At 38.6% G+C, this 14,174-nt stretch overlaps 1 protein-coding gene across 14 annotated transcripts in view; it reads right to left on the bottom strand.

Moving 5' to 3' along the window:
• Positions 1 to 14,174, bottom strand: part of GREB1L (GREB1 like retinoic acid receptor coactivator) — a 127,858-nt gene that overhangs the window by 40,173 nt on the left and 73,511 nt on the right. For 10 of the 14 annotated variants that reach the window (XM_052704537.1, XM_052704545.1, XM_052704543.1 and 7 more), the window contains 4 exons: positions 9,893 to 10,069; positions 6,990 to 7,166; positions 4,647 to 4,784; positions 1,193 to 1,327 (listed from right to left, as the gene is read on the bottom strand). In XM_052704537.1, coding sequence (XP_052560497.1) covers positions 1,193 to 1,327; positions 4,647 to 4,784; positions 6,990 to 7,166; positions 9,893 to 10,069 — 627 coding nt within the window. The remainder of the gene's footprint in view (positions 1 to 1,192; positions 1,328 to 4,646; positions 4,785 to 6,989; positions 7,167 to 9,892; positions 10,070 to 14,174) is intronic. The other 4 variants (XM_052704547.1, XM_052704549.1, XM_052704550.1 and 1 more) reach the window with 2 other exon arrangements.

The following is a 14,174-nucleotide window of genomic DNA, read 5'->3' as shown; positions in this document are numbered from 1 at the left end:
AAACACCGGTAATCTTGTGAAATGTTTTTCAGACACCCAGAATTTTAAAAAGTGCTCATCGTAAATTCAGTTCATAAAGGTTTCTATGTCTCACTGGTTCATCTACTTATTTTTCTCCCAATTATCCACATGCCATACTCATTAAGTCACTACAAGACTCTCATCTGAAGCCTTAGCATGGGAGATGTAAGAGTTTTCTGTGCAGCATGTCCTAAGCATTATCGAGGCAAACCATGCCTCTCAAAATCGGAGTAGCAGCACTTGCCCACTGCGAGCTCCCCATTTGTACTCCCATGTCAACGATCCAGTATGGACAGATCTGGCGGATGTGGCTTAATTACAGAAGTAAGTAGAAAAGGGTGGGGAGTAATTCCCCCTGCATGATGAATTCTCTTACTCAAGTAAAGAGAGAAAAAGTACTAGTATACTGAAGATATAATATACTGGAATATTTAAATATAGAATTTGCTGGTATTTTATACAAAACTGTGTTAATGATTTCTTCAATGCAGTGTATCGCCGAGGAGCAATACAGTAATATGTACATAAAATAGCAAAAATAAAGCACTATGTACAAAACATAATGCTCACACATATATGTTTATGTTTACTTGGTTTATATACTTGAATAAGGAAAAAATATATTTCCCTATATTATTTGTGATACTAGATAAATTAATAAATGATCAGAATACCACAACAGAGTACCTAAATGAGGGGTCGAGGTGCCACAGTTGATACTTCTAACTTACTAAATGTACAGTACAGAAATGATCAATTAAACAGCACATACAGTAAACCTCTTTTAAGTGAGACTGTATTCCACAAAATGCATCTGGAGTAACTATACCCACTACAAAAGGCACACAGGTTTCAGTTATTGTGGCAAGAATCACAGTCAGATCAAGGGGTGACTTTTCCACTCTCTTAGATGTCTTAGCAAGTTCAAGGGAGATATGATATGCATTTCTATCAGAATGTCAAATCTGAAAGCCAAAGTGTGGCTCTGTCTGGAGACAGGAATGACCACGGATAATCTCAGTCCAGAGAACTGAAAGAATGTGAGGACTCTAGAAAATACTAGTGAACTTTCTCCTTCCCTTTTTCCATCTCTACGATCATTTCCTTATTTCTTTGCTGCAGAGCAGATAATTCCCTTGGCTTTCATTTGTCCTGAAAAGCAAAGTGCTACCTGAAGCAAATGTCTTTCCTACAAGCTGCACTGACAAAGCCAAAGGTTTCACAACGTTCTTGTTCCGAGATGGGTCTTGAGGTCCACTTAAATTAATAGCAGAAGATGATTTTGCTGGACTGAACACTGAAGAATCTGAGAAAAGAAGATGTTTAACTAAGCAATAATTGAAAACTACTAAATATCAGTATTCATGCTTTGTACTATATTAGCACAACCATGCATGTACATTTATCTATACACCTTTGCAAATAATGCACACAAACTATTTTACACTTAAAAAAAAGTCATTTAAAGATATCTTACAAGAGTTGTAACAAACATTTACCAGGCATTTCTGTAGAATCTAATAATATACTAAACCCAGGATAGATGTCTTTCAGAATACTCAGTCTTCACATACCAGCTGAAAAATAATTTTAGTGTACGAGGAGTCTGCTCTCAAAACTGCTCCTTAAAACACACCTGTGAGATAGGCAAGTAAACATATTTATCCTGTGTTACAGATGAGAAAGCTGAGGCAAAGAGTTGGTGTGACTTGTCTCCAGCAAGCACTGCGAATGGGCACTTGGAAAAGGCTGCCTAAAAGGCTTTGGAATCTCTGTCACATGAGACTTTCAAGAACATGCTACAGACTTCGCCAGACTAAGATGAGCCTGACTTTGTATAAGCCTGACTTTTTTGTATAAAAAAATTAAATACATAACCTCTGGAGATCAGCTTACACCCCTATTATCTATAAGGCTATAAGAAGTGTTACCCTGCATAAGAAACACTTAAGAAAAAAATCTAAAAGAAAAAAAAAAATCTGCATAAGAAAAAAAAGTTAAAGTTTGCCCGGTATAAAAATATAAATCGTAACAGGTTCAGAAACTCTCTGCATGCTAACATTAGGCATTTCGTGCCTGAAATTTATTTCAAAGAAAAATCCAACATTGGGAAGCTGATACACTGGCAAATCCAAATTTTTCTTCCCAGGGTGAAGGAACATTATCTCAACATCTGTGCAGAAAGTTGTTTGCAAGAAATAGGCTAAGTTCACCTACAGATGTCCTAGTAAAACAGCCAGGGGAAAAAAAAAACCAGAAGGCAAAGACCAACTTGATCTGCCAAACACATTTCTCCCCAGGCGACACACCATTTGGTGAGGAAGGATGGGAGGAGGAGAGTCTGTTTTGCCAGACAAGCAACTGAGATGGGGAGAAAACAGGAGCCAATAGGGTTGCTCCAGCAGAAAGCCTTGTCCACGTTCACAGGACAAATGCCGTAAGGCCACCAGACTGCTAGCTCAAAGGCTTTGCAAGATAACACTGGTCTCTCTTTTTTTATTATTTTGCTTGTTTTCTCCCACTCTCTGAATTCTAATACATTTCTTTACATTTTATGTGTGAAATCAGGTGGCTGGTATATGTATAAACATCACATTGACACCTAAGCAGGACTTGTAGTACTACCTTTTATTAGTTTATCTTTCTATCATAAAACTTGGTCTCTAGTTGTTTACCATCCTTTAAACACCTGAATTGAAGTTTTATCTCTTGCATGTCTGCCTAAACGGAATTCTTGATGCTGTTCAAAGTTTCAGCCACTTTTGTAATGCCAATTAAAATACAGCTCATTTGACCCAGAACTGCATCTTCTCATGCTGTTCTGAACAAGGGACAGTGTCACAGCCATACCACACTGTCAAGTTTAACTAGGATATTTCAAAATTCTACTGCACTCTAATTTCTATCATGAAATTACAATTTCTGACATGACTGCCTGCCTACAGGTGTCTTCTAGGAGATGGAGACTTAATTAATGCCTTACAAAGGCAGAAGACAGATATACTTACACAAGTTTAAAGGGAAAAATGGGTGAGTTGACAAGAAACAGCAAACAATTTTAAAAAGCAACCTGCTAATGTGTACTCCCATTTTAGAACAACATGCCATCCACCCTGAAGTGCAAGTAGCTATGCAATCCAAGGAGAGCAACAGCCAGACCTTTATGGGCAACATATGTCAGAATTCACACCAGAGGAAAAAAGGTGCCCTTCCCCCTTCTCCTGGTCACTGGGAATTCAAACGTATGGATGTGGCATTATCTTCACTAGAAGATAACCCAGAACAAGATGAAAAGGTCTGAGACAACTGTGACCTAAGTGTACAAACAATGACACATAAAAACCAAGCAGACTGAAAATCACAGTGAGTGATAAGCAGAAAGCAGTATATAAAAGGTGTATCTATTAACTTGGCAGGTACAACAGAAGACAAAACTGCATTAAATATTGTGTCATTTGTTATTTCAAATAAATAGGTTATTATGCATCTGCACAGTTCTCACATCAGTCTCTAGAAGCCAATGGATCATGCAGTGAAATGCAGATGTGTTTGAATGATACTCTCCTTTCATTCTAATAAAAGCCTAAAGCACACAGCCTGCTAATCAGAAGGAGGGTTGATCACTTAGAGAAAGGATTTTTCTGAACATATTGATTAGTGACTGCAGTTCCATTAAAAGACCTATGTTCAGTTTTTGTTTGTTATGCACTTATAGCTTTTTTCAATTTTTTTTTTTTTTAATTTATTTATTTTTACTTTTCTTTCTATTTGAACAAGCTTGTTTTCTCATCTGCATTTCATCCTCCATTAAAGGGATTTCTGTTGTGGCACATACATATCAGCCACTTATAACCACCAAACAGAAAGCTTTTTTCTGCTTTTAATTTTTCAAGAAATAGCAGAAAAAGACATAAAAGCATACAACACAGATAAAGCTGCAATGAAACAATGAGAAAACAAAAGTCAAAGAGAAGCTCTTTAGCTATTTCTGAAAAATAAATTAATTTATGATGCTGCTCCTTTGTCAGCCAACGTCCATTTGATTTTTACTGCTTCTCCTCAGTCAGGTCTGTCGTTAATAGAATTTTAGAACTGGAAAGCACACACGAGACTCATAATAGAGCTCAAATAATGTTAAAAAAGCTTGTATTTTAAGAGGAAATGCTTTAATTTTTACTTCTACCCATGTGAAAATAAATAAATAAGCAAATAAGTAAATAAGAACTGTCCTGCTCAGCCCCAAAGGAGAATTTTTTTCCCATTTCTAGGCAAATACCCTGGTCTATATACACTAAGTAAGGATCTTGCTATAAAGGCTGTAAATATATAATTCAAGTATTTTGAGATTCACAAAACGAAGCAAATACAGGGAAATAGAATAAAATAAATTAAACAAAAGACCATTTAATGCTTTTTCATTGACTGCTCCTATGAAGAACAAGTCTGTCTTCAACCTCATCTGGCTCTTAATCTCTCCCACAGCAAATTCCAAAAGGTATCCTCCCAGCTGTAATCTATACATGGCTCAAAGTAAATACTCACTTGTTTATGGCATCTCTAAACCAACAATATCTGAGGTAACTTACCACCCCAATGGTTATCTTTATAGCACTTTCAGCTCCTACCTGTCTGAGTGAACCCTGATTTGTATCCATTAGCTGATCCACCCTCTGGGGTCGTGGACGGTGACACCGCAGAATTTGGTTTAGCAGAGAGGCTAGCAGCAGATGATTGCCTGCTTCTACATTCTGCAAACGAAGCAGCTACAGTACATATTAACAAGGCCTGCCTTCCAGCCAGAAAGTTCAGCAACACCGTGGTGAAAGGTGACAAAATGTTAAAAGCATACACACAGCACATACAACAAACAGCAGCAAATGGCAGCATTCAACGAAAATACAGCTCAAGCAGTTTAGTCAACTTTGTGTTCTAATTAAGAAAACCTCCCCAGGGGCCACTGAGAGTGCCAGACAAATAGAGACCAGATGCTGCAAAATGGCCAAGAGCCCTCAACTCTCAGCCTTCAAGAGATTTGAAGGTATTGGACATATCCCAGGAAATGCTATGTGACAGAATCTTTATACAAACCATCATATGTTGCCCTTTAGAAGGAAAATTGTGCTGACACTCAGATTGTTAGTATGCATCCAGAAAATCTTCAGGGAGATCCCATCCCTGGGAACGTCTGTCTGGATGAAAACTTAGTTGAGGGAGGAGAAAATGACTTTTAAAATCTCATATTGATCTGTTTGTTTTTTTAAAACTGAGATCTAAACAGGTTTTGTTTGAAGAGATTGGGATGCTCAACAGCATTTCTTTTCTGATTAGAGCTTTAACGTAAATAAATGGTGAAGGGTGTCTAGATGGATGGTACCAATACAGGGGTAGAGACCATCAAAATAATGCCCAGCAGGTCAATTTTTGGTCAATTTTCTAAAGTTTTGTAGGTTCTGAAAACACATACAGTCAACACATAACCAAAAGCTAGCCTTGCACCTACTTTTTCCACACCATCACATCTGTGATTAAAACAAGGTTTAAAATGGCTTTTCACACATGCTAGCCCTGACGGTATGTACCAAGACATACACCAACCCCAATAGCATGATCATCAGGGGGTTCAGGGAAAGGATTCCATTCCCCTCCTTGCATTTCAGAATACCAGTAGCCTAATTATTGCCTTCGATGAAAAAAAATCTACGTACAACGAAACAAAATGCATGACTGCAGATTACACTTTCTAACCAAGTGAAGATTAAGTGATTGTTGTCAATGGTCTTGCATATGAACATCACCAGGCTGCACAAAATGTTCCAACAAAACAATCTGCTAAGTAGTGCATTAGACTGTACTGTATTGCATGGACAAACCTCTCCATAATTCATGGAAAACTGTGTACAAGAAGGGTTTCTTTCTCAGTATTCAGTATTTAAGAGACTACCAAATTAAATTTCAGTAGTTCTTGTGAAAAATGATGATGAAAAACACATCCACTCTGAAGTAGTAGATAATTATACTTGTAATCAAGAAAAACAAAGACAGGACCCCTTTGAACCACAAACTGATACATTACTGTAATTACTCATACAGTTTAGTGATAATCATCTCTCTGGTGTCCTGTTGCCATTCACATGAGGATGTGACTCTTCAGATGTGTGTCAGTCCTCTTGTGGAGTTTCTCCTCTCCTCATCCACTTGGAACAACAGGCACCGGATTGAACTCTGTCATTACTGAGTGACAAAAATGGCTGAGGAAAATAGGCAGCCAGCATATACACCAGCTTAGCAGGCAATGAGTAGGTAAACTGTTCTCTCCTCAAGACTTCGGACAGCTCTAGCTCAAAAATCCTGCATCCATAATTACCAGACCCCCTTGCCTTGCCTTTGGGTTGCAAATGTCATCTCTTTAGCAGATTTGTTTACAATACTGCAGAGGCAGAGGGTAAGCCCATGTATAAAACACCCAGTGGATGGCACGAGCGTGCATAATCTCCTTTCCTTGCAATCAGTGAGCTGAGCTTTCCTAATACAATGATGTGCTGGCTATCCTCAGGCATTAGCCAGATTGAATTGTACCTGCTAAGATGAATATCAGTGTAAAGCCAGTGCCAGAGCCCTTGCTGTGAGTCATCTTGTTTTAGGTACGGGAAAGAATTACAGATGGAGGAATCTTGTTTCTTCTACCTAGGTGACTGCATATCTTAAGGATAGATTTAGCACTCCCAGTGGAAGCACTGGGAGATGGAAGAAGACAATTTGTATTTGTGTGATTACTAAGAAGATACAAAAAATCTCTTTGGCACAATCCAGACTTCAAAGAAATCGTAGAGAATTTTTCTTTCAATCAGAAAATAAATTCATTTTCCTTTCTTTTTAACATATACATTTCCAGCAGTAACTTTCATTTTTTCATTCAACATCAGGTTAATATAATATTAAAACCCCAAGTGAATGGGCACCTTCATTACCTTTCCAGCAAATAAGAGGTCCCTTTGACAGTACACCTTGGGAACTTCTTACTAGGTAGTACTTTAAGTGCTTCTGCTTCTTTGGCTGAGTGGTTAATTTCAGGTTGATATGATTAGAGAACTCTGTGAAGTACCGAAATCCTCTTTCTCCACAGCCTATACAATTCCCAGAAAATCCTGCATGAATGAAGCAGAAGGTACACACAGATTGAACAGCATGTGACAGCTTCTAGGAACAAACCACTTTACCCTACCTGTACATCCAGTTCAGAGTGCCTAGATGCCATCAGCCAGATAGTTACCACAAATGCACTGCTCAGCACACGTGTCAAGCAGCAGCCAAACACAGGCAGATTTTAGTCTTTATCCTTCTGAAACTCTTCCATATTTTCAGGTCACACTAACTTAGGCCAAAATTCCACTACCACTGTTCAACTCTATCCAGAGCAAAGAACTGTGAGGTTGGGAGAAGCTATGACGCCAAGAAAGAAAATTTCCATAAGATCTCCCATTTCTGTTCTACATTTCTACCTCAAAAACCACAGGTTCCAACCCAACTGCTTCCTTCCCTCTCTCAAAATAGTGCCTAATCCATGATATGCACAGACACTTTGTGGGACTAAAATTAACCTAATATCTAGTGACTTTTTCTGAGATTCCTCATGCAAGGCACTCTCCAAGAAAGGTGGACCTTGCATCTTTAATATCGAAGACTTAACACCACTCATTTAAGGCTGATAAGGCTTGTATAAGCTTATAAAAGCTTTCACCGAAGGAAAAAAAACATATAAACATAAAATAAGAGCAAGGCAGGCAGAAGGCTACTTTTCTGCAATGTTTCTGACATGGTTTCATAAAATGGGATGAAATTTTGCACTGATTGTGGGGGCCTGGGTATATACTGAGGACCATATACAGCTCAGTATATATACCATATACTGAGGACCTTTGACACAGCTGTGAATGGCACTGGAAATCAAGGACAGTACTGTACACAAAGTGCAGCAATCTGGAATCTTCTAGAACAAAGCATAGAGATATTCTAAAATAAGCCTGCCTTAAAATCCCTGTTGCTTGAATAAATCCACTTCCTTTATCACCCAGCACTGAACAATTAGAATCCTTTGGCTTATTTGCCACTCCACTAATCTTCAAATTGTTTTCAATCTTTAATGAAAAAATACTTAATATTCTTTCCGGAACTTCAATAACGATTTAGAATACAGCAGGGCTGATAAATACCTCATAGAAATCCTTTACTTTTGTTTTTGTGTTTTGTTTTGTTTTTCATTTCTCAGATCAAGATCTACCACAGAAGCAATTTTTCACCTTCATTATAATTACTACAATGCTAGGCACCTCAGAAAATAGTTTCCCATGCTTTCCCTATTAAACTCACAGTTTTATAAGAAAAGATATTCGGTCTGCCAGTCCGACAAAATGCATTTTCCATAGAAGTCTAATTAATTTGGCTATTGTCTTTAGCCTAATTGTGCCTAATTATCACATTTTACCATCACGTTGCTAGAGATGCCAAGAAGTAGACTTCTTCATTTTGTTTATCCTAGGAATTAATTGGTTCTTCCCTTCTCCTTTGCAATCCATAGGAACTATTGGCTACAATTTTCAGAAACAGTCATCAGGATCTCACAAGGTTACTCAGTCAATTCCTGTGTACCACTTACACAGGCACAGAGTTATTTAAATACGTAACATCAGCAATGCCAGAACACAGTTGTGAGTCAGTAGGCTCTTTATCAATGACATCAGAAACAAATAATTGATACAAAGCTCTGGGCGTAAGATGGGGAGCTTATCACAATGATTAGTGCTACCACATCTGATCAGACTGAACATCAGCACTCTGTGTATCAGATAGCTTGTACTGATCAACTCTCCCCATTCTCCCTGTTCACTGGGGAGCAGTTCCTATAGCAATAAACACCAGGGTATTCCCCATGACCTCACCTCCCCAACTGCACCCAGCAAGGACACATCACATAGTTATTTCCCATCTAATTTTCCCCAGTGGAATCTCTGCCACAGGTCCAAAGGTTTACAGAATATTAAATAGGCTTAAGGGAAAAGTAATACTAAAGCTCGTAAGTACGAGGAAGAGGTGCTTTCAATAGTTATTAAAATATTGCTAGAACGGACCAGAATTTGAGTCGTGTGGTTAAGAAGGGGTATTTATGCTTCACTGTAATTTCTTCTCCATTGAAAGTCTTTCTGAATGCATGCTAGGCAGTACAGTGAGAAGTGAGAATATAAATTCAAAACAGGATATAGGTCCAAAATACATTACATCACTTTCACTATTCTGTTAAAATGCGCACCAATTGTAAGGCAGGCAGGAAAATCCAGGTGCCTTTCTTCAGTGACCAAGAAATATTCCTGTATTAAAATACAGAAGCTCATAAATGTAACCAGTGATGTACATGTATTATCAAAATCTGTGTATTAGTTTCTGAGAGCCAAGTTGACAACAGAGCTCCTATTGAAAACTATGTCCCTGTTGGAGAGAAGAGCAGAATTTGCCCATTAATCTATAGCAAAACAGCTCATCATCTACAGCTGCATGAGCATATTTCTTCTTTAATGAAAGCGCTGCAAGCATCAGCAGAAGTAAAGAGCACTTGGAGAGTTCACATTGCCAGGCAAACAATTGTTTTCAGCCCACACAGAAATCATTCAGCTTCAACTGTGGTTAATTGTGGAATCAGGGACTTATTTCAAAATAAGCTTTCATGGCAGGTTCAGCTATAGATTTCATTTAATAAAAACAAGCCTCTTGTCAACATATTTCTAATAGAAGGTCATCAGCTGAAATGACTTCAGATAATTCTGAACCAACCTTTTTCTCTGAATTGTTATGGTATGAAGGAAAAAAAAAAACCTCTTACCTAAAAGTGCATTTTTTCCATGATCATCTGGCAAAAACCGCTTGTCGACTGCGCAGACTAGAATGTGCTCAGGAAGGTTTGGAGACTTGGCTCCTACTAACAGGAAGCCTGCTGGGATATCAATTTGCTCCGTGCACAGTGATACTAATCGTAAATCCTTGCCTGCTTGACAAAAACCTAAAAATAAAATAAAACCAAAACAAGTGATAAATCTTTAAAAGATTTTTATTACAATTATTTCTTTTTATCAGTTCCATTAACAAATGGGGTTTTTCACAATCTGATGCTGTTTTGTTTTGTTTTAAATATATATTGTTCAAGGGAATAATGATACAGCACCTACTCAACTCAGATCTACTAGCTCAGGGGTTCAAAGACAGTAAATAGACTATTTTAAAGAAATCCTGAACATTCAGGAAGAGAAGACCATAAAGACAAGATATCAAATGGTTCAGAAACTGCTGTTCTTTCCACAAGCTTTCAAAACAAGAAGGAAAACTTGTAATTTTATAGCACAAAGTAGCTCCTAAAACACCCCATAGAATTACTCTTTACTTCACAAAATCTTAGCTTACAGTTTAAGTTCAGAGGAATCAGTTTTGATTTTGTAGCTTGTCTCAGGCTGGCACTGGTATAAAATTACCACTAAGCAGTATGAAGGTATGATAAAATATGATGAGTGAAGTTTAATACTGACTATTAAAGGAATAATATTTTAAAATTAAATTCCAACTTGTCTCTAGATTAAGCATTCTAATAATTCCGACAAGAAAAAAAATGAGGTAATTCACTGCTTCAGTAAAAGCTTGCTCTCATCAACCTGTCTGCTCTCCAACTCCATACTGATCATGTCAGATCAGACAGAGTTTTTTCAGAAAGCTTTTAGCATTCCTCCTCAGTTCTTTTTTATAGAAGTTGACTCAGACATCTCTTAGCTGGACATGTTTTTAGAGCTATACAACATGCTTTCTGTAAATCTCCAGTTGAGTGCTGTGTGACTTCAAGTCTCCAGCTTGTTTTTCCTGCACACAGATATGCAAATGCAGTGTGAACATTACACTGGTTCTCGTACAGCTAGTTAATACAAGGGTAAAGCCAGTGATATGGGCAAGGGGAACTGGAGTGAGCAACTTGGAAATGGCAGGCTGGGACACACCACAAAGCAGCCCAGATCTGTGGTTGAACATCCCAGCAGCATCCTTGGGAGCTTAGGACTCATGATGGGCTTGGCAGCCACCTACTAGGCAGCCATGCTCAGGATTTTTTAAAAGGCTACATGAGATGGCTTTGTGGTTTTTAACATTGCAGAACAATTTAGGGACCTCCGAAGGTCTACCTGGACCAATATTTTATTCAAAAGAAAGCCAATTCCAAAGTTAGATTTTTGTAACTTAATTAAGCTCCCAACAACTTTTAAGGACTCTTCCATTAAGTTCAGTACTGAACCTGAAGGATCACAATCACACAAAACCTTTTTCTTTAGTTATTTCCACTATCAAATGCAATAGTGACAGGTGTGAGAGAAAGCAACAGTTATGTGGTTTCCTCTGTGGGCAAGGATTACCATCACATGGGACTTCCTGATCTCCCCTAGGCAGAAGTCAGTGGAAACACCACCAACTTTTACTAAGATCAAGATTCTAATGTCCAAAGACATTACACAGTCATCCACTGACTACCTCTCTTTTGCTACAACCACAGAAATATGGTAGCATAAACAACATATTGGTTCATACAGATACATGCATATTTCTACCTAAAGTATCACCGTAACATGTTCTGTTTTCACATTATCATTAAAAACATGTCAAACTTAATTTGGAATTACTGAAATACCTACTAACACTTAACCTACTAATCGGTATTAATTAGATTTAAAATATTTTTCAATCACTCTATAGCTAGTAGAGAAATGAGAAACAAAAACCAAACCACTAGAGAAAGATTATAAGTATCAAGAAACAATTTGTAGCTTAACCCACAGCCACCTTGAGTATTATTAACTTGGCTGTACTCTCACGTACTATGCTCCCACACGGCTTAAAACTTCAGCAAGGATAGTGAAACCTGATGTTGTTTTTTGTTTGTTTTTATCTCACACCTTTACCTGGCAAAGATCATGTGTGAAGTGGAATGCCTATAGTCAGCTGTTGAACTCCCTGGCAAGCAGCAACTTGCTGAAAATGTGGTACAATACACGCTCAGTCCTGCGCCTTACACCCACAGTCTGCTGAGCCAGTTCTTGGCTGAATATTTTCTGCAGTAATTCAATTAGCTCAGTTGAAGCAACAGCTCATTCAAACTGAGAGCTAGTCCAGATTCGCCCTCTTACATTCCTTCTTCCAACCAATTAATTAAAATTAAATGCCTGAAGTTTTTTATTTGTTAGAAATCAATGAATTTTAATGATTGCTTACCAATGAGAAGGAGCCTACATTTTAGGGGAAAAACATTGAAATTCCCTGTTTAAAGAAAAACAACTTATTTTATAATTAGACGAAGTTGGATTAAAATAAGTAAAGCTCTTTTAAAGGTGTATTCCTTAAAAACATTAGGATTAATCCTAATCAAATGGAACGCTAGGTGGCCAGGTAAGAATTATCCAGACTTTTTAGTGTAATTTGTGAAGAAACAGCTGCAGACAAATATGTGAATGAAAACTCCCTTACATTCAGAGCAGATTCTTGTTACTCAAATGTTTATGTCATTTGGATATTATGCACAGAATTTTCAAAATAGATCTGAAATATTTTGTGCATTCGGTGCAATCTGAGTATCTGACATACTTAGAAAATGCCACTGTACATCTAGATTTAAAATAGAAAAATTACCCACTGTTGACAATGTTGGCAAACAGGAAATCTGTAGATAAGGATTATGAAACAGCAAATGTGATAAGATTCCAAGGCAGATTTAAACCTGTCTCTTCAAAGAACTATTTTTTCAAGAAATGCCCAGAAGCACAAGCAATGTCTAGAAAGAGGCTATTGAATGAACTGTTGGCAATGGCAATACTGGGACACCAGAGAAAGCAGGATTCTGACTGTCAACACATTTCACTATGGACTTGGTTTCCAACATGCAACATTCAGATGGCTGAATACAGAGATAGTAGAAAAGGTAACAGTTTTAAATTGAAAGAGAGTAGAGTTTAGAGCAGATGTTAGGAGCAAATTCTTTACTAAGAGGTTGGTGAGGCACTGGCACAGCTGCCCATGTAAGCTGTGGTGCCCCATCCCTGAAGGCGCTCAAGGCCAAGTTGGATGGAGCCCTGGGCTGCTGGGTGGTCCCTTTGAGGTCCCTTCCAACCCAAGCCATTTGATGATTCCATATCATACATGAAAATCTGAGCTTTTCTGGATGCTTGAAGGTTTGGATGCCCCAGTGAGACGAAGCATTGCACCAGTACTCTACATAAACTCCTGCACCACTTGCAAATAATATGTAACATTTGCCCCTGTATCATCTCTTCCTCTATCCAAAGCTCTCTGAGATCCCTTCCACAATCTTCTTCTTCCACCCTGTGCAATCTCCTCCTGCATCTTTTTCTGGCGACATCTCTGCATCAGAGGTATGCATGTGTAGATCAGCTGGCCAGCACATGCCTCCGTAATGTTTGGGCTGTGTGAAAGGAGAGGTATAATTACCTTTCTGCCCCAGGGGACGCTAGTTTGGGGGCTCCAATGTCACCTGACAAGCTCCTGAACTTTACAGATCTTGCTGATACTAAGCTCTCTACATTTCAGCCCGAAGTGGCTGAAAGCAGCTACCATTCCCCTGACAGGAGGGCAGCAGGACATCCAGGCAATTGCATCAACCGCGTTTTCCTGGGAAGCAGATTGACAGCACCGATACTGAACGCAGTACCCCCGGCTCCCCTTGCCGCAGGGACAAGCCATCCCTAGAGACAGGCAGCGATAGGGGGCAGCACAGGGAGCCTCACACCTCCAGGGGCTCTGGTTCACCCGGTGCCACAGCACCAGCGAGGAAAAGCTGGCAGTTTGGCCAGATACAGCACAGCTGGTGTTCGCTTAAAGCAGGAGATATTCAGAGAATGTAAAGCTGCTGCTGTGCAGTAAAATCTTGAATTTTCCTTCAAAGATGGTATTTGCTCAAGACCCCATCCTTCCCCTTGGTTTTTGGGACTGTAAATCACTTAGTTTCAGCAGCTTTTTAAACTAACTGAGAAAATTCCATGCAAGAAATAGTTATTTGGAAACAGGTAATTGACTACAGGGAGATGAAGGAAGGATTAACCACTTTGTCTGCTACGTTTGAACTA

This window comes from Tympanuchus pallidicinctus, unplaced genomic scaffold, assembly GCF_026119805.1.
Source record: "Tympanuchus pallidicinctus isolate F22 unplaced genomic scaffold, pur_lepc_1.0 scaffold5, whole genome shotgun sequence".
Taxonomy (NCBI): Eukaryota; Metazoa; Chordata; class Aves; order Galliformes; family Phasianidae; genus Tympanuchus; species Tympanuchus pallidicinctus.
The sequence above is the reverse complement of the archived record's forward strand: the minus strand, read 5'-3'. Positions and strand labels throughout refer to the sequence as shown.